This window comes from Aptenodytes patagonicus, chromosome 7, assembly GCF_965638725.1.
Source record: "Aptenodytes patagonicus chromosome 7, bAptPat1.pri.cur, whole genome shotgun sequence".
In the NCBI taxonomy this organism is placed as follows: Eukaryota; Metazoa; Chordata; class Aves; order Sphenisciformes; family Spheniscidae; genus Aptenodytes; species Aptenodytes patagonicus.
Window position 1 is genome coordinate 72,652,917 of NC_134955.1, and position 24,911 is coordinate 72,677,827.

Genomic DNA, 24,911 nt, shown 5'->3' on the forward strand with positions numbered 1-24,911 from the left:
CCGCCAAATGGCGACGCGCTCTCCGTCCCTCCCTCCCTCAGGCAAGGAGGCGGCGGCCGCAGCGTTACAGAAATAAATCCGTTTATTCGCGTCAGGTTCCCGTGTAAAACGCGTACAGTACCGGCAGCGGGAGGGACGGGGCGGAGGGGGGGCGCGGGTGCCGCGGCCAACGGCCGTCGCTTTACCGGCGCAGCCGGGGAAAGGGGAAGGGTTCGTTTCCCCCGGAGCGGGTCGCCGTGCTTGGCTGAGAGCTGCCGGCGCTGTACGTTCCCGCGCAGGTGAGCATGCCCAGCCACCAAGCAAAGGTTACAGTACCGTAACAGCAGCCACAGCAAGCTAATACTGCACAACTGTGTAAGTGGATTAAAAAAAAAAAATACATACTTTTCACAAATACCACACAAAACCCTGTTGTACTGTGTAATTATCTCCAGGATTTTCTTCCGCTTATCAATGTAAAGCTTAGTGCTAAAACAAGTCCAAACATGACTATGTGGTAAGTGTATTTATTCATGAGCAATCTGACATCCCGCTACTACAAACAGGGCGCTGTGCTGTATCTTCCACAGAAAAGTGCGGACGAGCAGGAGCGACTTTCCCTCCGTCACCGGGCGCTCGCCCGCGCCGTCCTCGCGGCAGCGAGGGCAGCCGGCCCCAGCACAGCCCAGCGCTCTGCAGGCTCTCCCGGCGGCGGCCCTTCTGCACGGGAAGCGCAGGCACTGCGCGCCAGCAACGCGGAGATGGTCCCACGTCCCTCCCTGTAAACGGCTGTCCGGCTGTCCGAGTCAGTCGGCTGATTGAGGTTCACGCGTGCACAGAGATCGTTATTTTAGGTTGCTATCTCCAAAAATTCTTCTAAACTCTTCTTGATGTGCGGTGGCTGAGATGCAGCGTGAGTTAACAGACTTTGACCCATCTGTGCAAATAGTGCTTTTGATAATTTTGCTGTGGCTGTCCGGATATTTCCTCCAGCTCCAGGTAAAGAGCCGCTGTTTGTCATATTTCCCAGGAGGTGCCAAAGGACAGCTAGAACTTTTTGCTCCACAGCGTAAGGCTTCCGTGGGTATAACTCTGTAACAAGATCTGCAAGAAAGACAACAGGTATTTTAAAAATACTGCTTGACAACAATTCAGAAGCGATCCCCTGCTTTGAGAGGTGTTTAAAAGCACTTAATGTCAAATCATCTTCCCAAAGCAACTAATGAAGGAATGCTTGCTATGCACAAGAGCCTGTCTGTTGTTGTGACAGCATCAGCCCTCCGATAAAAGATACCAGCTTTCCCTACAAACACCCCTTTTATCCTCTCTCAGGAGTTTACACAGCAGTACTGGTACTGCTGATAATTTCAATTTTCCATTAAATTAAAACAGGTAAAAGAAACAAAGTTTTTTTGAGCTTTTTTTTAGTTAGGATTATCATAAAGACCTTTATTTCTCACAGTGCACTGTGTAACATCTGAGATTTTATGATTTCCCCTCTATCTCAGAAATACGCAGTGGGTATTTGAGTTTAAGGAACAAAGTAGCCTTATACTATAAATATATACAAGATGAAGCATTTTCCTTACTTAGACAATTACATCATGAATTAAGTATTTCATTTGCAAATGTTTGCCTTTTTGCTAGAATGGACTCTTCCGGTATATAATACAAACTACTCCAAAAAATCCCAGCAAGAGATGAACTGTTTAAAGGTTGGTGACTAACACATTCAGAAAGCATAAATTTAGGAATATTTCAAGAACAGACTGTCCATTATGTTATTTAGTTTAATTTCATAGCTACTACACACAGAACTACTCTGAAAGTAAGCCAAATAACATCTGTTTGGTTCAAGCATATTTCCCATAAAGACATCCCTTGTCCACTTAAAACATCAAAGGAAAATTCAGCACTTCTGCTAGTAATAATCCCCAATATTAAAATATGTGTATAAATTCTAATTAAAATTTGTCTTCAATTTTTAACCAAATTTGCCTTCAAGCTTTTGACACCAGTTTAGGAAGAAGACCATTGTGAAGTCTGCTGTCTTTGTGGTGACTGCAGCTCAGCTTGCCAGCTTGTCTCCTTTATGACTGAATGCCAATGTGTATTATCAAGAGCCTTAAAATGAGAACGAGACCAACGGTGAAAAGCAAAAAGGTACAGAAGTAAAATTCAGGAGTTAGTAGGAGCCAGCCTCAGAGAACAGTGTATTTTCTGTGCTGGGAAACCTCAGAAAAAGCAGTCACTCATTCTTTTCGTTTCTTCCTGGCAAGAGTCTGAGGGAGTGAGCACTGTGAGAGGGAATACAACCTGAAGCAAGCAAGTGAAGCAGGCAAGCCTCCGCTGCTCCGTCAGCCCCTCGCCCCTGGCCCTACACAGGAACCTACCTCTGCCTGCCGACCGGGCAGAGGTAGGCATGTGGGGACCCGAGTCTCACTACAGTACAACCCACTCATTCACTGATAGAATGAAACTCATTACAAAACAAAACTCATTCTCTCTGATTCCATATTAAAATTATTATAAGCTTAAGGTATTTATACATCTTCTAGGTATTTATACATCTTCCATCTGACTATATAGTAATAATACTCTCTTGTTTTGTCAGCAATAACTTCAATTTGCATTAGAAGGGGATGAAATCTGACAACTGCTGCATCGTTAATGCCCACAATCTACTGTGACAGAAGCGAAGATGTATAGCCACCACCATCCGACAAGGAATTTGCCTAATTAGGATGGTACACAAACAAACATGCAAAGTAAGACATCACTTTACCAGCAAGCTTTTCTGTCATGTCTTGTTTTGCTTTTCCATTCAGAAACTGTGCTTTTGTGCAGAATGGCTGGAGGAGCAAGTAGTTGTCTAAATGCAAAAAACAAAACACGGTAAAATCCTTAAACACAAAATTAAACGTCTGGAAATAAACACAATATGGAAAAATAATAACCTTACTTTTGAAATATTAACTTAAAAAAACAGAGTGATGTATTTAAGGGCATAAAAGCATAAAAAGATACTCTTAACAAGCCGTAACTCCTAGAATCTGGTAGAACGTAGAATATTCATTTACTGAAAAGACTAAGATTCTGCTCCAAAGCTAAAATAGTTGAGGAAGGGAAATAGTTGTGGGCATACACAAACCAGCAAGAATCTAGTTCTTCGACCTGTTTAAGAGATTCAGCAGTGTGACGAGCTTGTGGATAATGAAACACAGAATCACACAGAATGATTGAGGTGGGAAGGGACCTCTGGAGGTCATCTGGTCCAAGCCCCCTGCTCAAGCAGGGCCACTGCAGCCGGTTGCCCAGGACTGTGTCCAGATGGCTTGCGAGTATCTCCAAGGGTGGAGACTCCACAGCCGCGCTTGGTGAACCCTCGCAGCAAAAAACACCTGCTATGGAAAAATAACAAAAGCACCTACGCACGTATGACAGGTCCAGCTAGCTGTATTTCCTTACTGGACTGGCAAAATATTAAGATGACTTGTATGGTTTGAAGTGTGAGAACAAAACCAATGATTCATTACACAATGCAATGATTGGATGGAAACTATTGGAAAGAGTACCTCTTTAAATTTAGGATTTAATTAATACAATTAAAACTCTATAAAATTAAGAGAGAGTAAATTACTTACCTAAGTGTTGACATAGAGCCTGAATAACGTTTGTGGCAGCTGCATAAATCCCTGGATTTTTGGAGTTCAGGTTGTTGTCTACCATGGCAGGAATTAACATGTTGATCACAGGTGATAAATTGTCTTTCAGCAATGGAATCATCTTGTACATTGTCTCCAAAGCAACCTGATTTACTTTACTGTTTGAGTCATGTAAGCGAGACTTGAAAGCGTCAAAGATCTGAAAAAGTACAGCATTCATCGGAATTAACAATTAATGTTTGAGGTGGACGTTACGCTTCCTGCTTTATTGTTACACTTTAATTGTCCATCTTAGCAAAAGATGGCTCTGATATGCAAATACCTGAGGTACTTTTTTTAGCAAGTAAAGCAACATTTGATATGTTTATACTGTGTTGAATATACTTCATTCAACTGTATCTCACCTCATCTGAGTTTGAATCATTCGTATACAATGTAATGGAGGTAAATAAGCCATCTGTAACTTTCAGTATGACTAGTATTTTCTGCAAGCAAGTATTTTTAGCAAGACGTAGCTCTATTTAGGAAAAAGAATGTTTTAAAGATTTCAAAAACATTCACAGTTAAGATATTGCGAAGTTCCACAGAAGTATTTAATAGTTCCACAGCAAAGACACTGCACTGTTAGAAGACAATCTTGGTTTTCCTTTCATTATATCGATCTTTAGCTTACAACTGTTGGACCTCATCATAGTATTTTTCTCCTAAAGAACCGCCTTTCCTATTAGAAAGGATACTTACCTTAAACTTTATCATAAAAAAGACCTTTCCTCACCTTCTCCTAAGACAAACAAAGCAGGCAGAACTTGCAGCTGTGTTTCAGAGACAGTTTTTCAGATCTTGATTAATCCTTGCTGCTCTTTTTGTAACCTGTTCTGATATTCTGATATTTACTCAGCAGCGGCATGAAAAACTGCACACAGTATTCCAGAAATAATTCAGAGTGCTATCCCTAAGTGAAAACCTTCAGCTTCTTCCTCCTATTTACTTCCTTTACTACCTTTGTAGCTTACACATCTCCCCCTTGAGCACACCGCACCTATTCCTCAATGTTTTCCTGTTAATCAGACATTCTTATTGAAAGAGGGAGCCGAGATTTTTATCAGAAAACTTTGTGACACTACTTAAAGACCTTTGAAATAAAATGTTTTCATACAGTTACCTTGACAATGTTTGCAACAACAAAGCCTTGATTGTTCTCTGTATCTGATAACAGCTGCTTAATGCCATTTATTCGATCGCGGAAGTCTTTTGCATTCAATAAACCTGTAATGTCTTTAACATATTCTTCACTTTCTAGTGAATTGCGAGGAGCTGTTTTTCTTGTGACTTCACGGGCTTCTGTAGTCTCTCTACTGGAAAGGAAGAAGTTATTCAGTGAACATATAAGCAAGCTGAAACAGGAGTCTTTAATCTCAGACATTCTCTTTCCACGTAAGTGCAAGTATCACAAGGAAACAGAAAATCTTCTGATGAAGGACTTTCACTTTAAACATGGTGATTTAAAAAAAAAAAAATCACCTAACAGTAATTGTTGTTCCTAAAGTCTCAATATACATTCCACTCTAAATGCATATACACCTATCACACAAGAGTTAAGCCTCAACGAGGCAGGAGCCCTGTGCCGTTTCAAGTTTCTGTACGAGAGCAGCTGGGTTTGTGACCAGTAACAGTTGTGAATTTCCCTCACATCAACGGGTCAAAAAAAACCTCCCAAAGTTACTGTAGTTTAATTCTTTATTCCCAAAGTACTTTAAACACTGATCCCAGTCTAGGTGGCACCTAAGCAACATGCCACGCTGAGGTGGAAATTCAACAACTCTTCACAGAATATAACAAATTTTCTGTAGCGTCTAATCATATTAGACAGTCATGGAAAGAATTATAAAATCTGTGGAATCACATCTCTGTCCAGATAGGTATCCTGCATTTACAGACCAGTCCAGATAGAGTCGCTAGCTCATTCCTAATTTGCGAACAGAAGTCTTTGATGGAGAATGGAATAAGCATCTTTCTTGCATTTTCAAATTCAAACCTATCAGCTCTGCAAGAACAAAAGGCGGCATCAAAATCTCCTGTCCCGCTAGTGTATCACAGGCCATTAAAGGTACCTGAATCAAAGATAAGAGTCTTTGGCATAATCCAGTGAGTAGCACCTCTTCTAAGGAAGCGGACGTGTAGTTTTACATGCCAAAGCAAAATTTACCATCAAATGTGGAATTATTATTTTGAATAGTAGAGAGTGTGTTAAAGAAATCTGTTCCTAAACAGACACGCTTTCTTCAACCTGGAGGCGGTCACAGCCCCTATGAACTCTATATTCTTGGATGCAGTTTTTTGGCTTGGTTTAAATTTTGGGGGGTTTCTTTTTCAGTTCAGTAGAAGACCTATTAGAAGACAAAACAGAAAACTAAAAATGGATGGAGTATCACCTAAAACCTTTAGTTAGGATCTAACTAAACACTTAGTGTCCAGGTGAGAGCACAAACAGGTAATTTGTGCTGTGGCTACCCCTAGGCACATTTGTTCTATAGAGTCTGAATGGCACTATCTTGAACTGATGGTGACATGAATCTACTGTGAATTCCAGGTGTTTTGTGTACTGTGCCTATTTTCATAGGCAGTCAATAGACAACTTAACTTCAAAATGCACAAAGCCATTTTGATATTACTAATCACCCTATTTAAAAAAGTTTATGTGGGACATGTCAAGTTTTTCCTTTTCCTTTACGTATGTTTAATTTTCACCACCCTGTTGTGAATGTTTCTACACTCTTCTTGCAGTGAGGCTATTATCCTAGAGGTCAAGTTACTAACGGGGTAAAACACTGAAGATCATTACCTGTCAGTGACGTTGAGAGCATCTCTGGAAGTAGATGATGACCTCGAATGTCCAACACTACTAGTATGGGAACGTCTTCCTTTTGCTGAGGGTGTATCTAACGGCATCTCCCCCAAACCCTGCACAAAGGTGCAACCGTTAATTAACATGGGTGGTACCGTTCTGCACTGCTGGAGACCCTGTAAAAGCAAGTCTGACAGCCACGCGCAGTATAGTAGCAAAGTACATTTCATCCAGTGTACCTGCAAGGAGTAAAGGCATGCACAGGGCAGCTAACAAGCAGTACCGTGCCATGATGTAGTCACTTGATTACTTGTCTTGCTCTGAATGCACTCCCCCCATTCCCTGTAGGTTCATTGTCTGCACCTAACGGCCACTAGTACACGTTTACATTTCTCAGCTGTTAAACAAGAGCTTTTCCACATACCTTTTCACGTAGACTGCTAACAGATTCCTTAATGTAAGGCAAATCCTTGGTCGGCACATACTTTTCAAGCGTTTTATCAAAATCAGGATGAGTCATCATACTGAAGAGCATCTTTCGACCGTAATACCTGCAGGGCAACAGACCATGACATATACATCCATAAACACAGATTTGCTTTGTAACTCTATTGATAATTATAGGTGTGTAATTCCAAAACATAAAAGTGCAGGAATTGCTATCTATATGTGTAACCAGGCAGCCTTTTCATCCTCCCACAAAGAAACTATGCTCAAGAATCACTGTTTAATCAGCAACCGAGCAAATTAATGAGAACGGTCTTCCATTTCAGCCATCTTTAAATAGGATGGTCCAGCCTTGTCAGTCAGACAGCGTGGATCCCAGTACCAGCATTCCTCCGTGGCCTGTATCTTGTCTGTGCCCAACAGAGTATGCCTTTTGAGCCCCTCTTCTTCCTGCAGCCAGGGTGGGCACAGCTGCAGGAGGCATTCAGGTAATTTCTGTCACATATGCTATCTTAACAGTCTTGGCAGTGCTAGGTTAACGGTTGGACTCGATGATCTTTAAGGGTCTTTTCCAACCTAAACGATTCCATGATTCTATCCTCTGTCACTGCAGAGCAACACACACTGAGCTATGCAGAGGTTTCAGCCACCTGGAATGTGCTTGCCTTAACTATTAACCTTACTAACCTTGTTTGTTGTGAACTATCCTGTGCAAACCTGGCTATTGCAGGGAAAATCCGATCAGCGACAACTTTGGTTCCAGACAGAATCCGCTCCGGTCCCATACGTTCTACAATGTCCGACAGGTGCTGGGCTGTGCATCTTCTCACCGCTGAATGCAGGTGGCTAAAGAAAACACGGCCGCTTAGTAAAAACTCATCACAGGAGCTAAACAGCAGTATTTACGTGCTCTACCAAATATGGTATACAAGTTTTCTTTTTTCATCTTTAGCATAATCTACAACTAGTGTACTGCTGATATGCAGGTATTTATTCTGGCTGTATAGGGAAGACCTTGTGGAGCAAAGACAAATAACTTTATTTAAAAGGATAATCCATTTGATTAAATTTCATTTCATTCACTTAAAATCCCAAACTACAAGAACGCAAATGAAAAAAGAAAAATTACATTCTTTTTGTTTAAGGTCAGTTTCAGCCTCTAACTGCACCTTTTGGATTAAGAAAACTAGTAATTTTCTTCTTTTTAGAATTTAATTCTAGTTTTCCGTAAAATAACTGTAAAATATTTTAGAAAGCACCCTCTACATGTTCTTTCCATGAACTTTATGAAAAGCAAGTCCCTACGCTCAGAAACACATCCTGTGTATTTTATATGAATTTAAAATGAAATAAAGCAGTATTCTATTGACTTCTAAAAATCTTGCAGAAGTCTGTTTTCTACAAAATGGGGGCCAGTAAACACCTATGCTGATGAAAATGAGAGAAAAGCTGGAATCAATTTTCAAACTCGTGCAGCAAACTAACCTTTCATATAAATTCTGCTGTACCTGCTGATCCCACACGTTTTCAGGGTACACAATTCTGCTAATTCAAACTTTTCCATTTTTTTTATCTTTGGATTAAAAACCCTACTTTGAGGACAGTTTCACTGCACAGTAAATGAGGCAGTTGTATGGCTCATCATTCACAGGGAAAAACAGGTTTAAAGGAGAGAGCTAAGGAAAAGAATTGCCTTGGTAAACCGCACCAGTGGCTCCCCAGCTTTGCAGTTTGACATGAACATCCAGCGTTCTTCCTGAATGACCGTGTTCCCATTTCACCAGGGTTTTAGTTTTCTCTGGTTCCATAGATTACCATGGCCTCACTGGAAGTAAAGCCACCACTAGCTTACACTGCACAACGCGGCTTCAGCTTGCACAAAGACAACTAACGGGGTCTCTTCAAACTGCAAAACGTGGCAGCTCAGAATACAGTCCAGGCTGCAAAATCTATCCGGTAGCGTGGCAGCTGCCACGCGGAGCTCCCTGCTAACGCAGCCATCCTCTCGGCTGCGACTGAGCTACCGCGTTTAAGACTAGCTTTGGCTGGTGCCCAGTACCTGCCGTTATGTCTGTACAGCAGCCACACGTCTCGGGAGCTTGGGAGAAGGGAAACAGCAACAGACTAACTCCTGCTGCGTGTACCGATGGGAAAACAAGAACTGTGAGGCTTGAAGACCTCACTCCATGGAAGCAAATAAGCCCCCGCTCCCCGCGAATGCCCACTGCTCATGCAAAATAGTCGGAAATCTTTTTGTGTGCACGTAAGACCTTAGAATTAAACACAATTCTTACAGATAAGAAACATGATTTTAAAATTTCTGAAATACAATCACTTTCAGATCTAGTCCTGGAATCATGCTCTTGGATCAAGCATCTGTTCATAGAGGTGAGATTACAGCAATGGTCCAGTATCTTTAGAGCAGCATCTCACAAAAGCAAACAAAAATGTTTTTAATTATTCTTGTTGGTAAAGTCAAAAACAACTTTGTAGCTGACGAAGAATCAGTATATATATCTACTGAGGGTTGCAAGCGTTAATACTTATGATCACAGTAGGCTTGAAATGCGTTGAGCAGAAAATAGGCAAATTTTAAAAGGTCTTATGAATTGTAAGCAAAGCCATAACTGTTAACGTCAGTACGTAAGTTGTGAATATAAGCAACTTAATGTGTAAGCCAAATTTAGAAAATACATCCTTTGTGTAATTACACAGTTGTGTCAAACAGAACCTTTCCACTTTGTACTGCAGACACGTCATTTTTCTCCCAAATTTCCACTGTGAAAGATAATTCTCGTACTCATTGTTACAGCCTCTAGAGAGGATAGCTCCATATGTGCTACATGGGCTTTGTTGCTAATACGGCCAGAGTTTCCTGACGCCAATACTAGAAAAGCTGTAACTCTCAGTGCTATTTAGGCCATCCACTGACGTGTCATGCATTAAACTGTACTGTACTCCATGATTTAGACACCGCTTTGACTGAAGTCTTCTTCTTAGCTGTGAAGAAAGTAATCCCTGCTTCAAATGCTGTATTCAGACTCACAGCTCAGACAATTTTGATGCCTTGGATATCTGAAAATGTATCTAAGTTCACAAATCGGAGGGGTCAAATGTTTATAGGTCTAGAAAACTCTTAAGGACAGGTCCGTGTATTTGAATCTGCCACTGAAAACGGGGAGATCAGATGTAGCCGATTATGATCATGAGTATTGCTTGGCCAAGGATTTCTGAAGAAATGATGGGAGTACATAAACAGACCACTTTACATGGCTTCTGAATGAAGGCGATGTGCAGTTACTGTCTGCTGCTCTTCAATTCACAAAAACAACTACGTGCAGGCACGATTCATAAATAATTTAAATCCCAAGGCTGATATTTGCCTTTCAGTTTAAAGTTCAGGTAATTGCAGTATGGTTCGCATTGGCTTTCAGGAGACAGAATCAATATATTCCACAACACCCAGCTTCCCAGGAAACAAAACATTTCGAATCAAGACTAACTTATGATTTGTAACTGTGCAGAAAGTCTAAGGACTGATTTATAATGTAGCATCTGAAATATTTAATGGAAGGGATAGGCTACGAGAAATGTAGCCTATTAAATGTCATCTAAGTGACGACAGAGAGGTAAGAGATTAAGTACAATTAGGCATATATCTAACATACTGGAATGCCTAATGGCTTGATTAAGTATTGCTGTTACAGTGACCGAGGATATAAAAGAAAAAGAACAACATACTTAACAGGGAAAGTGAAAGAAAGGAATGTAACTTCTACTACAGACTGAGGTGAGCTAGAGGTCAGAATCAAACCGTGCAACCAGTAATGGAGGCTTGTTTGAGGTACTCAAGAAAATAATGGCCACCACCACTGTAAAGGGAATTAAAATGCAGACAAAAAAGACTATTAACCAGCTAAGTCTAGAGAAGAACAGGAAATCAACCAAGATAGTTGCAGCTAGAGAATTTTAAGTTACAAATCATCTTTCTAAATAAAAAGTAGTGCTGAAAACTGAAAAAGACAGGCATTTGATTCCAGAGTAAGTGAAAAATGAGAATGCTATGTGAGCTTTACTGGGCAAAGCAAAATAGCAGTTTCCTGAGAGTACTATACTAGCAGCAAATCAAATTACTGAAGTGTTGCAAAATGACCAGAAAACATACCAAGCTCCAAAATCAACAGCCAACTTTTTATATAAAGTACAGAAAGAAACGGGGGGGGGGGGGCTACCTTTTATGTCAACAAACGTTGCTGACTTACTATATTTTCAAATTTCTGCCTACTGTATTTTGATTTTTTTTAAAGACTGTATTTGATAAATTTAATCTATTCACAAGTTATTTCTTTATAAAGTCTTTATAAGAATTACCTTTGCCCTCCATTTATAAGAGAACAAAGTGCACGTGCTGGAGTCACATTATTAACCATAGCCTTCAGTGCTTTGTCTACCTCTTCCCTTATAAATGTGTTGGATTCACCAGCTTTGTGCAAAAGGACTTTTACTGTATTATCTAGTTCTTGATCCATGCTCTTTTTCAGGTAGGTGAACAAATCCCCTAAACAGACCACAGCAGCTCGAGAAACACCTGAGCGTAAATTCTTGACCTGCACACAGGAAAAACCCAAACAAACAATGAATAATGCTTATAAAATATACTTTAAAATAAGTAAAGCTTAATGTTTCCCTTTGTAATTTTTAAGTAACATTAAAAGCAACCAAGAAATACATTTCTAACTTGATTCACAATGTGTGAGAATTAAAATACATACACATGAAAAATGTTATAAAGTTACGATCTAAATTTTTTCAGTCTCTTAGCAAATCAGATCAAGTGTTGGTATCTGAAGCATGAGCTGCTTTGCTGAACGACAAACTCATCCTTCTGAGACTGGAAAACTAACCACAGATGAACATACCATTTCATTTCAGCGTATCTGAGAGCTATAAAATACATATACAGACATATAGTCAGTGAAATATTCTGATAGTAAAATTTAACCTCTTGAGCCACAGCCAAACTTGTTTCGTGTAGCTTTGCAGTCAGAATAGCCGCATGGTAGGCAGACAAACATCTAACAAAGTTCAGACCTTCAATTTTCTTCTCCCTATGTAAAAAAAAATATTTAAATTCAAAACATTAAAACATAGAATTCTAAGAAACCAAACAGCAAACAAATTAGATTGTAAAATAAAGCAATGACATATAATGTAGGAAATTCTTTCAAAGTGAGTCTTTCTTTTAATGCGGTAGTAGGACTTTTTTAACATACCAGTCTCTCAATTCTTTCCTACAGTTCTGTCCACAGCTTGCGCTAGTGGCTGTTGAAGGATTACTTTCCTTCCCCAAGTTGCAAAGGCAGCAGCATTGTAACCTCGTTTCGCCAGCCAGAGCACAGTGAAGCCTTATATTCCACAGAAAATGGCAAGAAGGTATTGGTGGGGGCCCTCTCCAGAAGAGTGCTTAAACTTAGGCATCTCTCCATGTCTCTGAAAGCTTAGCTATTAAGCCTCAATTTACAACAGTTATGGTTTAATCTAGATTTGGACTGAAAAAAACTTTTTTCTTTTTTCTCACATATCACTTGCAATCCTTCTCACTGTTTTTGATGTTATGTCCATTTTGCTGTTTTTTTTAAAAGTAAGTTATCAAAACAAACGCCTTCTGCATTCGATTCAGGTTGTAGATAGACGTTTACACCTACCAGTCATCATCAGCTAAAAGTGTCAAGGCTTCTGTCAGTGCCGTTTCTGGTTTTGAAAAGGGCTGCAGTTCTGACGGGTCCATTATTTCGGGGCTATGAGTGACTGATGGGGTCCGGTCTTTATAGCGCCCTTGTGCCCCAAGAGGAATTTCATCTACAAAGTCATAAAGCATAACAAACAGTTAGCATAATCTGAAGAGAACAATTCATTCAAAGGAAGGAAATATTAAGAGTTTGAGGTATATAGAGACTGCTGCTACTAAGGGACCAGGCTTTCAAAAAGGCCACTTTCCCAGTTACATCCTCGATCATTCAGCACTTCATTCACGTGAATGATTTTTTTTTGCAAACAACTACCACTTTAAAAAGCCGCAAACACAAATGTAGTGGGTTTTTCAGTGTAAAAACAGATGCACAACGTGCTAAAGAACAGTGTGGTAAGACACAATATAGTAAAACTTAAAGAGCCACTTGAGAAATTCTGAAGACCTTTGACCATCATCAGTATGAGCTTCAATTCTGAAAAGATTTCTACTGCATATTTTAAAGGCACCTCACTGACAAAATGTACCCAGAAATGTTTTTCTTGGAGACAGAAGGGAGTCAATTTGCCATTAATACATTACATCATTTAAGTTGCTGAGCAAATAAAAAACCCTCTCATGCTTCAAACATCTTCCTAACAAATTATACATGAAAAATGTTTCAAGGGAGCAATGAGGAATTCTAATCTTCCAGAGCACCTCAGGACTGTCCATTGTACGTATTAATCATGTTGACCCTGACTGTATTTTGGAACTGTCCCACTCCATGTATCCAAATATTTTAACGGTCTTTAGTTTACTGTAACAGCTTACCAGAATCTAGCAAGGCTGAACATTTTGTCTTCTTCAAACTGGATGTTCTTTTTAATGAAGGATTCAAGGCAACATTTTCTAATGACAAAGATACATTTCTTGACGATGTTAATATATCCCCACAGAGATTTAACTCTAGAAAATAGAAGGAAATGTCCAAACTACAACAACAACAAATTAGAAAAAAGGAAAAAAACTAGTATTTTCAGTCCTAATTTGTCTTTTGAAATTTTTCTTAACTACAGTCTTTCAAATATTTCCCATAAGCGCATTACTCTCCACCATCTGCATTATAAGACTGACCACAAATGACTAAAGAGTAAACTGCAGTGTAAAATTAATTCTCGTAATACTTTATGTCACACTAAACAGCCATGATTTTTGGTAATTATCACAGAATTTTAATTTCCATTTCAGCAGCATTTAACGGTGTATTATTCATTTAAGACAAACACTAATCCTCACTTTCTGTTGTCATTTTCTCTGGTTCATTCAGTTTAAGTCTTTCCCAAGGGTTTTCTTCCTTTTCTTCGAGGTCTTTGACTTCCTGATATTCTTTATGACTGTGTTCTTTTTCATCTTTTTTCTTCCGCCTCATTTTATCCTGGGCAGATTTTGACATGACAACTTTTAGCTGCAAAAAATTAATGCACTCGTTATCATACGCACTATAATATAATGCCCAAGTTACCCAATAACTTACTACCCAGTTCTTGATATTGTCTAAAGTAAGCATGGAAAATTACTGTTTTCACCATTATTCTGCAGAGCAAAAGGAAATTATTCACATAAATATTGAATCCAAACCTGAAAAGAGCTGAATGCGTGCTTTCTGCATGATAAGTAGTCCTACTGGCAAAAAGAAGCAACACTCCAGGTTTAAACATTTAAGGGAAATAATCACTTACTCTGAAATATCTGAATAGTTAGAGAACTAAGGTCTACAAGAAAAGGTCTTCCTTTCCTTGGCAGCGCTGTGTAGTTTCCTAGAATTTTAACTAACAAATATACAGGCTGGGCTAACTCACTCATATTTAAGCACACAGGTTTTTTTTTTAAACAGTGGTCTTTAACAGTGTGATCTGACCCTACTCTCTTATATGTTTAAGACGCTTACAGTTCCTCATGAAAACTTAGCAAAATTTAATACACTCCTCCATTTACTCCTTTGAATTTGATCTGTCCAAGTATTCATACCTTCAGTGGAAATTCGAAACTTAAGACACTGTTTATCATTAAAGTTTTAGTCATCTTAAAATGTTATTTTAAATGCTTTCCGAAAGACTTGTGATTTTCATTTCAAATTTTTTAAAATCTGCATCACACTTCATTCAGATAAATCTTGCTCCATGTTACAGCAGATGTAAATAGTGTTTAACAAAGCAGCACCACTCCTCATGAAACCATATCATGGGACAGATATTCAGACAGTGTTTTTTGAAAAACCTACGAATGGAGCTAGATTGATACATCCAACCAGAAAACAAGACATGGTCAAACCCAGCCAGTTCCTCCTTCCACATTTTTATGTGCTGTGGGAGTCAGAGAAGAGGACATTTTCCAGCTCCACTCCCTCCTGCAGCCCTTCTCCCAGAGACTTCGAGTTAGCTGGGAAGCTTCTGATGCAGCAATTTGCCATTATAAAATATCCAGGTGGAACCAAAAAGAAAAAGCAGGGAGAAGCAGCTTGATGGCTATAGGCTATTTTAATCAAACTCTTGTTTACCATAACATAGAAACTGCAAAACTGTATCGAGCTGTATTCATACATATAAAAACAGGAAGTGAGACAACAAAAAAGTTCTGAAATTCTTACCTCTTTTTCATTTTCAACATGGAAATGAGAAGCACTGTTCTGCTGGACGCTTCTCCCAGAGATCCCCGATGATGGCTCAGTCTCCTCTTTGAGAGCTTGGTCATCTCCATTCGCTACACACGTTATGGACTGGCTGTATGTTCGTGCAGAAGGAGGGCTTCCAAAAACACCTGAAAGGCATATCATGTTGTGCCCTCACCAAAATAACCATTTCGTTCAGCAGAACCTAGCAAAAACTAAAGAAAACCAAAAGTAATTCAAGAAGATAAAAACATTGCTACTGTACTATTAGTGCCAATTTCCACCCAAAGGTACTCTTACCTTATTCTACCGAGTAGGATGGATGCACGTACATGTGTGCACGCTGAGCTAGAACCAAGACCTAACCTTCATAATTTGCTGCCCTTCTTTGTTGTTGGAATGGAACAGCATATCCAGTAACTGGAAAACTTTCAAGCGTAATTCTTTTTACACCCGTTTAAACTGGAGATTGTTCACAACCTAAAATGTTGTACGGAATCTATTTTTTCTTTTCCCACTCTATAAAGGTACATTTTCCCTCATTTTAATAACATGATGAGATACAGGAGATAATTTTGGTTTTGTAATACCTTTACCAACAATTACAACTGCATCTTCAGACAGGACACTTGGTGAAATGAAATCTAGATTGTTCATCTGTGGAAAACTAGACGTTGATTCTGCAAGACCTTAACAAAACAAAACAAAAAAAAAATCACACAATGTAAATCATGTAGTTTACGCTTTGGTACATGTTTTATTCTTCTAAAATGTCATCATACACTGACATCTGAATTTATCGCTTTTATGAACCAGTCTATTTTCAAGTTACTGATGTTAACAGGATTTACTAAATACTGATATCCTCAAAATCATGGAAAGCATATAGCAAACAAAATTTCTGCCAAAAGATTATAAAGAAAACCAACGTTTGTAAGAGGATTTATAAATCCACTGATTCCACTGAAAAAACCCAGAAGTTTCTAACTCACTTAGTGGAAGTATAGCACTGTTTCTTAGATAATTCAGCACAATTGAATCAAAACAGAATTTGCTAAAATATTTTTTCCCCCAAGCAGCACTTAATGCTGCTTCCCATATAAATTAGCAGTCCCTCAAATTCTTCACCAAAGTGGATCACATATATTATGTACTTCTATATTGGCTACACTAGTTGCAAATAAGAATGATAGTCTGTGACAAAAGAAGGCCACCGTTTGCTTTTGCTATTTAACCTGAATAATCTGAAATTTCTAAACAGAGAAGATGATTTAGGAAAGCCCGATTACCTACTAGAAAGTGCATAAAGAAAGCCAGTGGACTACTGAACCATCTCAGTTGAGAAACGCTCCGGCAAACTGGCAGCCCTCTGTCTACACCTACAGCTGCCGTAACATCTCTGACAGCTGCAAGAAGGACCAGGTAGCCCGAACCTGCAATAGCCCTCCACCAGGCAAGCTGCAGCATCTCAACAGTCTGGGACTCTTGACAGCTCTGTTACGCTTTCTGCCCTCACCTCAGTCTTTCGTTTGCCAAAAATAATGACAGGCAAGAGTATGACAGATGCCTCTCTACTTTACAAATTACCTGATTACATAGTTTTAATTTTGGAGCTCTCCTTTTTATGCTTTACAAGAAAAAAGATCAAGTGAAAAGGTTTCTCTTGAAAGTGTTACTTTGTCCTCCCACAAACCCAATCATTGGCTTCTGAATGTTCCAAGTTTTAACATTCGAGAACTGTCAAAATAGGTCTTTTGGGATTTTCTTGAACATGATCCTGAGGCTTCATGAGCAATTCTCTCTTACACTGTAAATGAACGTGCAACAAAGACTGGATCCTCTTTGGAACCTACCCCCAGATCAGGACCTTCTGTCCTAACCTCAGCTTCTAGCCCAAAAAACTTACAGACTTCCATTTCACAGGATAAGCAGGTGTTAACAAAAAAAAGAAGGGTTTACAAATCTGACTATAAACTTTACTTCCATTGCTCAGCTTTAAATGTTTCACAAAAAAATAGCACTCCACCATTTCTATAAAACCTTGAGAATAGACAAAACCGTCCATGTTTAATCTTGAAACAAGAGATGGAGAAAGCAAAAAATCTTATTGGGACAAAGATCTTCATTATTCACTGTCTATTAACATGTGGAATATTGCCATTTGTCACTAAAACATGGTTACTTGGTATCTATTTTAGCCACTATGAGGGAGACCTGAACAAGAGACAGTGAAACTGCATGCTCCTTAAACCGACTTCCACGTTTTACTTTTGATGTTAAAAAAAAAAATAGAGTTGCTGCTCTATTCTAACAGGCTTAGAGTTGGAAAATACATCTATATCATACACACAACAATTCTGACGTAGGGAACAGTAGCTCCTAGGATGCACTAAAATGACCCAGTTAAAACTGAAACGTAAAGTATAATGGTTTAAGTTCCTTAATTTTAGCAAGGAACAACAGAGTAATTTAAAACCAAACTTTTAAAGCTGTTCATTTATTCAGACTGAGATACATAGCAATTTGGTCCTTTTTTCAGGCCATGTACTATCGATTGACTTTTAATTTCAATTTAATTGGCAGTCTAATTTCAGTTAATATCGGAAAAAAACCCAAACTTGTTAGCATAAGCATAAAGACTAGAAAAGAGGAAACCATGCTAAACACCCTGAAATGTATTTTCTATAAAACCTGTTTTACAAAAGGCTATACCCAGCCTCAGTTTTTGCCATAAATGAGAGCTCAGATGAACAGCAATGTAGCAAACTCACAAACCTTTTGAATGCTTAAAATTGCTTTGGTGTTCCATATTTTGACTTTTAAAAACAGTACATGACACTTCTCCTCGCTTCTTGTCCTCATAATCTCCGCATCCATTGCCACAGTTCAAACGTTGGCCAACTATGCTAACGTTAGAAGTCCCCTTATCATGAAATGCTAGCCGTGCAAAAGGAAAAAAATCAAATATTTTAAAAAAATTAGAAATAGTTTTTCCTGTGCACTACCACATTCTCAAATAGTTACATTTTCAGAGACCCTCAGACTGGTTTTATGCATACAGTATGAGCATTTTTTCCTACAGAAATCTGAGCATTTCAACAAAGATGCTCGGGCTCTATTCCTTTTTCACATGCAAAGGCTTTCATCTACAGATAAACACAGGTTGAAAATCTAACTCAAAGCTTGAAAAAATATTTTTTAAAGTCTATCAAATCTGAACAACTGACTACTAAGTGATTTAGCATTAAAAGCCAAATTAAGTCATGTCAACTAAGTGAAAATAGTAAAATACCAGTTAAACACAAGAAATCTTTCCATTTATGTACCCTAGAAGTCATGGAACACATTTTTATGTTACAATTACAGACAACAGAAACTGAGCATTTTTATGCCTGCAAAACTTTCTCAATACATTTTAGTTTTGGTTAAAAACAAAAACCAACCAAACACTAATTACTTCAGGAATCCTTTAAAGGATCATTTCTGCTTTTCCAAATACCCCTAAAATTAAAATACCTAAAAAGACAGAAGAATTTTCATATACGTGCTTTTACTACATATTCCACAAATTCCCGGGAACTAACTCCCCATTTGAAGGGACTGATAGGCACGACCAAGGTGACAGGCTGACATAACTCCGGTAATCCCAGCAACTAGAGTGACCCAGGCGTCTCCCTTAGTGTGCTATGAGGGGTACCAGGCAGCGGTTCTGCTTCCCCCTGCCACAGACGTGACGGTACTGATGCATCTCCTACCACCCGCCGGTGCCCATCTGTCTTGAAGTTCTGGACTGGTGGCCGTCACTGTCAACCCAACCATGTCCACGTGAGAGCAAGAGCCGTACTGAAATCCTTAAAAAGGTTCTTGTGTTCGCTTCTTCGGCTGAGAACTGGGATCGGAGCAGGCTGTTTAGTTCTGCTAGGGGATGGAAACCAAAGGGAATGTTTTGCTGTGGGATTCTTGAGATGGTGAGGCTCTCCCAGCAAGGAACACTATGGACCGTGCCCTGATCTGGGCTGGCGTGAGATGCTCTGGAAAATTACTATACGGCCAGATCCCCTGAAGGTCCAAGAACTCCCTGACCATGAATTTCTGCACTGTCCCGATGAAGTCTAGTTGTTATAGTGTTTCATATATCAACATTAAGACCTCACACGTCAGGACTGATCCATTAATTGCTGTATTTGGTACAACAGCACCCTCTGGCCTCTGAAACTGTCAGGACCCCGGGGAAAGATGAGCTACGGGCCTGACGGAAGGCAGACAGGTTTTCAAGGTGTCAACTATTAAAAGCTGCACAAACTTACATGTTACAGAAAGAATTTGGGAAGTAAGAAATGTCTGAGAGCTGCCATTCTGTTACAACAAAGCTAAAGGCAGCGGATAAAATTCATCTTAGAGAAACAGCTGAAGCAATCTGAGCTGAATTAGCTCAATTAGCAAGTTAATTAGCAAGGTAAGGGACAAATAAATTTCCAGAACAGCAAAAAGCGAAAGTGTTAAATTCTTTAATAAAAAGGAAAAAGCTGAAGAAGGAGCCAGAGAACAACTGACCCATATGCTGGGCAATTTGGTTCCCGGGACTGTATCAGGGCAAATAATGTATTTGGAAGCACCCACCAGAAAACAGTATGATCAGAGAAATCCGGTCTCCTTTTATGACACAGCAACAGACCTTGTGGGCAGGAAAGAAGTGAGAGATGCCATATATCATCCCAGGCATACGTACGCAGAGCAGTTACCAAAAGCTTCATTCTCCAAACGGAGGGATGTATCAAGCAGGGTTCTGCTGCAGTCTGTTCAGGACCCGGTACTATCCAATATTTTGCCCAAACAGCAGGATAATAAGGCAGCATGCTGAATTCAAATAAAGGTCAGCAAATGGGAAGCATACACGCACGCTTGAGGACAGGATCTGAATTCAAGGAGCTCATGATAAAGTAGAAGAATGATCCAAGAAGAGCAAGACTCGGGTAGGACAGGACTGATTTTGCATGTTTTAAAACAATGCAACCATAACTACCCTTTCAGCTCTAAGTGCACAAGGGGTATTATACGGGTACTGCATTTCAAAAAAGAGGTAGATCAGTTGAAAACAGCCTAGATGACAGCAGTTAAAAAGTCCATAAAGTTTGACCTATGAAGGAAAGGACAGAAAACAAAAGAGGGAAAGAAAAATACAATAAAAGGTAGCGGCTTGGAAGAAGAAAATATTCCATCCTCCGAAATAAAATAAAAATGTAATGACATAAGTTACAGCAAGGGGGATTTACATTCAATGTTAGAAAAAAACTTTCATCTGATGAGACCAGTTAAATACCAAACTGATTTTTACAAGTTCTTCAAGTCCCAGTGTAAAAATTTGGAGCTTTTTGAGATTTGACTTGTGTGATGGGCCAGGTCCAGTCAGTAATGGGAGCAAAGGACCTTTCTTTACCAGTTAGCTGTATTACAGGTATTACATTGACCTTATCAGTAGTAGGCTGTCAGCTCTTCACGGGAGGTCCAGTGCTGTGCATTCTGGTTGATTAACTGGCTCAGTAAGCAAAATAAATGTGCTGCTCTTTATTTTACACTGAAGGTCAACTTCTCACAGAAGGTCTTTTCATATAACGAATGCAAAATCATTAACCACAACATGTATTAGTACATACGTTGCAGTATTTGCTTTCTGACTTACGCTGTTACTTGACAGACCTATTTGCTAATTTATCCTGAGAAAAGTGGCCCTAGCTAGAATCAGGAGCAATAGCTTCAATTTCTGAAAAAAGATCATGAGTCTCAGTAGCAACTACTAGTTTTTTAATGTGATGGCTTTGCAAATTCAGGCCTGTAGGATGCCCTCCAATCTTAACTGAACTAAGTTTTGTAAGCTTTTTGGAAAAAATACAAAGCTGCTGAGGCTGCAAAGGGATGCAACAGAGCAGTCTTTGGGAAGAGAGGTCAGAAAAGACCTCTGTGGACACAGCTCCCTCAGTTCCTTTCCTCCATCCAGTTGAATCAAAACTGATTAAACATAAATAATCATAAACAATCGGTTTCTGCCCCACTACAGGTACCTTTTTTTAAGTGCTGAAGGGACGTGAACTGATTGAACAAGTAAGAACAGACACATCAAGTGACCATTCTGTTACATCAATGAAGCAAGGTATACATTGACATGCACAGCAGAATACCTGTGCTGGAGTTATGTTCTGCCACATTTGGGTCTCTGCTTCTTGCTGAAGATATTCTTGCAGGCTGTGATTTGCTGCCAAGTAGTGGAAAGGTGTCTGACCTGTTAAGATATAAAACAAATTTTTACAAATCCAATTCTACACACTAGTCAGAGCCCAGTTAAATGACACTGTAGCAAAGACATCAATAGATTTCAGTTTCTCCTCCCCAGTGTACTTGGTAGACAAATATTTCCAGCATACTTCCACAAATGTTCACGCTGACTGGAAAAATAAAATTAATTCAATAGAAATTACATGATGAGCAGGTCCATTATGAAGAACACCATAAAGACAACCCTTAAGAGTAAACTTCACACTAGGACTAAATTTAGCATACATTCAAAAAGCTAAGGAATCGTTTGGCTTACGGGACTGACGATGCCGGTTCCAATCTGGCAAAGAATGGCAAACGACAGGGACCAAACCCACTAACCTTTCACTTCCAGAAATGAGCTGTTTTCAGCTCAGTGTCTAGACAGCACACAGACATTCACCAGGAAAATGCTGTTATCTACGAGACAATCTTGATACTTCTTTTCTAAAATGATGCGTTTGAATGTTAAAGGTGGTTCAACCCAGAGCCCTGCACTGTTAGATACTACGCATACCTACGTAACAGGCACAGGGAAAGAGCAGCTGTTCCACTTTCTGCTAGGACTGAAATACACACAGCTAGAAAACTTGCTTGTAAGATCTCGAGGAAATCCCATGCTTCAGAAACTTCACTAATACCAGTATCGAGGTCCCACTCCTCACTGTAGTTTATCAGTGGATAAACTGATCCTTCTAAAAGTCAATACCCTGAAGCAGCCTACATTCTTGTTGCCCAGCTACGCAGGTTTTGTGAACAGAAAATGCCAATTTCCAATGCGCGCAAACCAGCATCTGAACTAAACTCTCAGACATTTTTATGAACATTCCAAGGCTTTTAAGGTCTTCTGGGATATATTTTGTCACTTCTACAAATTCAGCCTTCCTGCCAGTTGTCCCCTTTCTTCCTCGCTAGTTCAGAATTCCTGTATCTTTGAATCCTGTAAAACATTGAGCTTATGTGTCACTGAATAATGGAAATGGCATGTTGTATAGAATGTGTCCTAGTCAAAACCTTGCCTGGAAGACCATCATACACAGAATTTTATAGTCTTGACTTTTTAGGTATTCTAGCATTTTTCATTTTAAAATTATTTTTAAAACTGTGATTCAGCAGTAATGCATATAGGGAAGAAAATCCTGTGAAAATCCTCCGTTTCTGAATCATTCCAGTCTCCCTCTGTCTCAAAAAACTTTCTTTTGCATATTCCCTTCCTATTCTGTTAATACAGTTGTACACCAGTTATATAAAGATGCATTTAGTACACATAAAAATAAAAGATATCTTTGGATCAGAGCTACAAGCAGCTTTCTCATGGGTTCCGAGAGCAGAAAAGGAGATTCTGTACTGCAAAATTTGCAAAAATCCTCAAAAACTTTTTTATTTCATTAAAAAATAAAATAGTTTATACTGCTAATCACCAACTGGGTCATTGCTCTTTACAATCAGAGTAGCATGTGTCATCACACTATTTGTTTTAGAAGAGCTCTGTGAAGGCATTTTAAATTAACAATAGTCTGTCAGTAATAAAATGGAAACAGTTTGTGATTTGCAATAATAAGAAGCATCTACATTGTCTTCCTCTTATTGCAAAAAACCAACCCATTCCTTCTCCAATTTCCAGGCTATGGTAAGCAAACCTTATTCTTCCTCTTAACTCATTCTCCTTCTTACTCGTTTGTTTAGGCTATGGTTCACATAACTTCTACGGCAGGCTAAAGTCTTAATAAAATATTTACTACCACTGGCAGTACTTTACCAACTGCACTGTGTTACTATGGCTGCACCAGGGAACTCTTTAAAATTAAAAGCCAGCACAAACGAGAATAATATAATTAAGCAGCTATTGTACAGAGCAATGTATTTTTAGACAGGAAAATAATTCACATATAAAAATCAAGCTATTAAGCAAAGCAATCTTACATAAAAAATATATTACAGATTTCACTCCCTTTAATATTTAACTAACACCAGCAGAGGCTGCGTGTGAGAATTTCAAAGCAGCGTTAACATACGAGTTCCACTCACGTTATTCTCCTCCTCGGGGGGACCGTGGACACGGGTGAAGTCAGAGACTCCTGGCTGTAAACTCCGCTTTCGCTGTAAGAGCCCGCGCCCGGGGAGGAAGCGTGGGAGGGGGAATCCATGGACAGATCAAGTTTAAGAGCAGAATCAGGACTTTCAAGATCTGAAATGTTGCTGCTTAGCTTTGCCCTCTTCTTAGCTGCACTGTTTCGTAAAGATCTAAGTGAATTCTGCATCTAAACACGATTGAAAACAAAATGACAGTTTTTACTCACTGCATAGGAAAAAAGCTTTTTTAAGCAAAAGGAAGTATGTTTCTGAGTGTTCAATTCACGGCAGTTCAGTGCACATGCCTCTGTTGGGCAATGTGACTGAATATGTACATAGGTTATACAGTATTATAACGATCCCTTTCACTGTTTTGCTTCAAAGAATAACCACGCTATTAAATGCAAATTCCCACAGACACTGTATCCTAGCTTAACTTTGCAAAACACAAGAACAGATTCCTGAAAAAATACAGCAGCTGCTCTTATCTTTTTTAGTAGACTAAAGAAGGTGTTTGATGGCTGCTAATACACACAATTGGGACCTCAGGCTTTTCACATCTGAACTGCACGAAGATGCAAAATATGCAGAAGTGAATCCTGAAAACTGTGCCTAGCAAGCAGAGCTCCTACTCAAATAAGCAGGAAAATCTATAATGAGTAGAGCGCTGCTGCATATTCTCTCCTCTTTTTACTGAATATATTTGATGTAAAAAAAATTCTTCCCCTATCTGTTTAGCAGCTAAATTACTTCCAGTAGTGACTACAGCGTGGAAGATACAGATAGTAAGGCAAAGCCATTAAGTCCTACTGCAACTGTTCTCAGATCCACAGGGACTAAAGACAGGATTTGAGATTCAAACAATTTCTATGAACTGTGACAGAAATAAGGACGTGCTGCACGGGATGATACAGGGAAGATCATACAAAATCCAATCATACGTGATACCTATGCCTCTCTCGTAATCAACACTGCAGTGGTTTCGATTTGTACTGATGAGGGTAGTGCGGATACGGTTCCACCTCCCCACCACCTCCTGAAATAATCCGGCATGCCTCTGCAGTATTTTTCTATGTCCTACACTAGTGCAGCTATCTGGTATTTCTCAAACATCTGAGAGACCTGAGCAACAGCGTGAGTGACAGGATCCTGCGGCATGTCCTGGGCACAGTGGCGGGGGTCGGCAGACACACT

At 39.4% G+C, this 24,911-nt stretch overlaps 1 protein-coding gene across 1 annotated transcript in view; it reads right to left on the reverse strand.

Annotated features, from left to right (window-relative positions):
* Positions 1 to 64: 64 nt before the first annotated feature.
* Positions 65 to 24,911, reverse strand: part of TOGARAM1 (TOG array regulator of axonemal microtubules 1) — a 44,954-nt gene continuing 20,107 nt past the window's right edge. The window contains exons 6-22 of the mRNA XM_076345824.1: positions 23,673 to 23,905; positions 21,512 to 21,612; positions 18,111 to 18,272; positions 15,926 to 16,024; positions 15,315 to 15,484; positions 13,964 to 14,132; positions 13,499 to 13,633; positions 12,642 to 12,795; positions 11,939 to 12,044; positions 11,308 to 11,543; positions 7,624 to 7,782; positions 6,914 to 7,040; positions 6,487 to 6,605; positions 4,807 to 4,999; positions 3,624 to 3,843; positions 2,765 to 2,851; positions 65 to 1,083 (exon numbers count right to left, since the gene is read on the reverse strand). Coding sequence (XP_076201939.1) covers positions 830 to 1,083; positions 2,765 to 2,851; positions 3,624 to 3,843; positions 4,807 to 4,999; positions 6,487 to 6,605; positions 6,914 to 7,040; positions 7,624 to 7,782; positions 11,308 to 11,543; positions 11,939 to 12,044; positions 12,642 to 12,795; positions 13,499 to 13,633; positions 13,964 to 14,132; positions 15,315 to 15,484; positions 15,926 to 16,024; positions 18,111 to 18,272; positions 21,512 to 21,612; positions 23,673 to 23,905 — 2,724 coding nt within the window. The 3' untranslated portion in view covers positions 65 to 829. The remainder of the gene's footprint in view (positions 1,084 to 2,764; positions 2,852 to 3,623; positions 3,844 to 4,806; positions 5,000 to 6,486; positions 6,606 to 6,913; positions 7,041 to 7,623; positions 7,783 to 11,307; positions 11,544 to 11,938; positions 12,045 to 12,641; positions 12,796 to 13,498; positions 13,634 to 13,963; positions 14,133 to 15,314; positions 15,485 to 15,925; positions 16,025 to 18,110; positions 18,273 to 21,511; positions 21,613 to 23,672; positions 23,906 to 24,911) is intronic.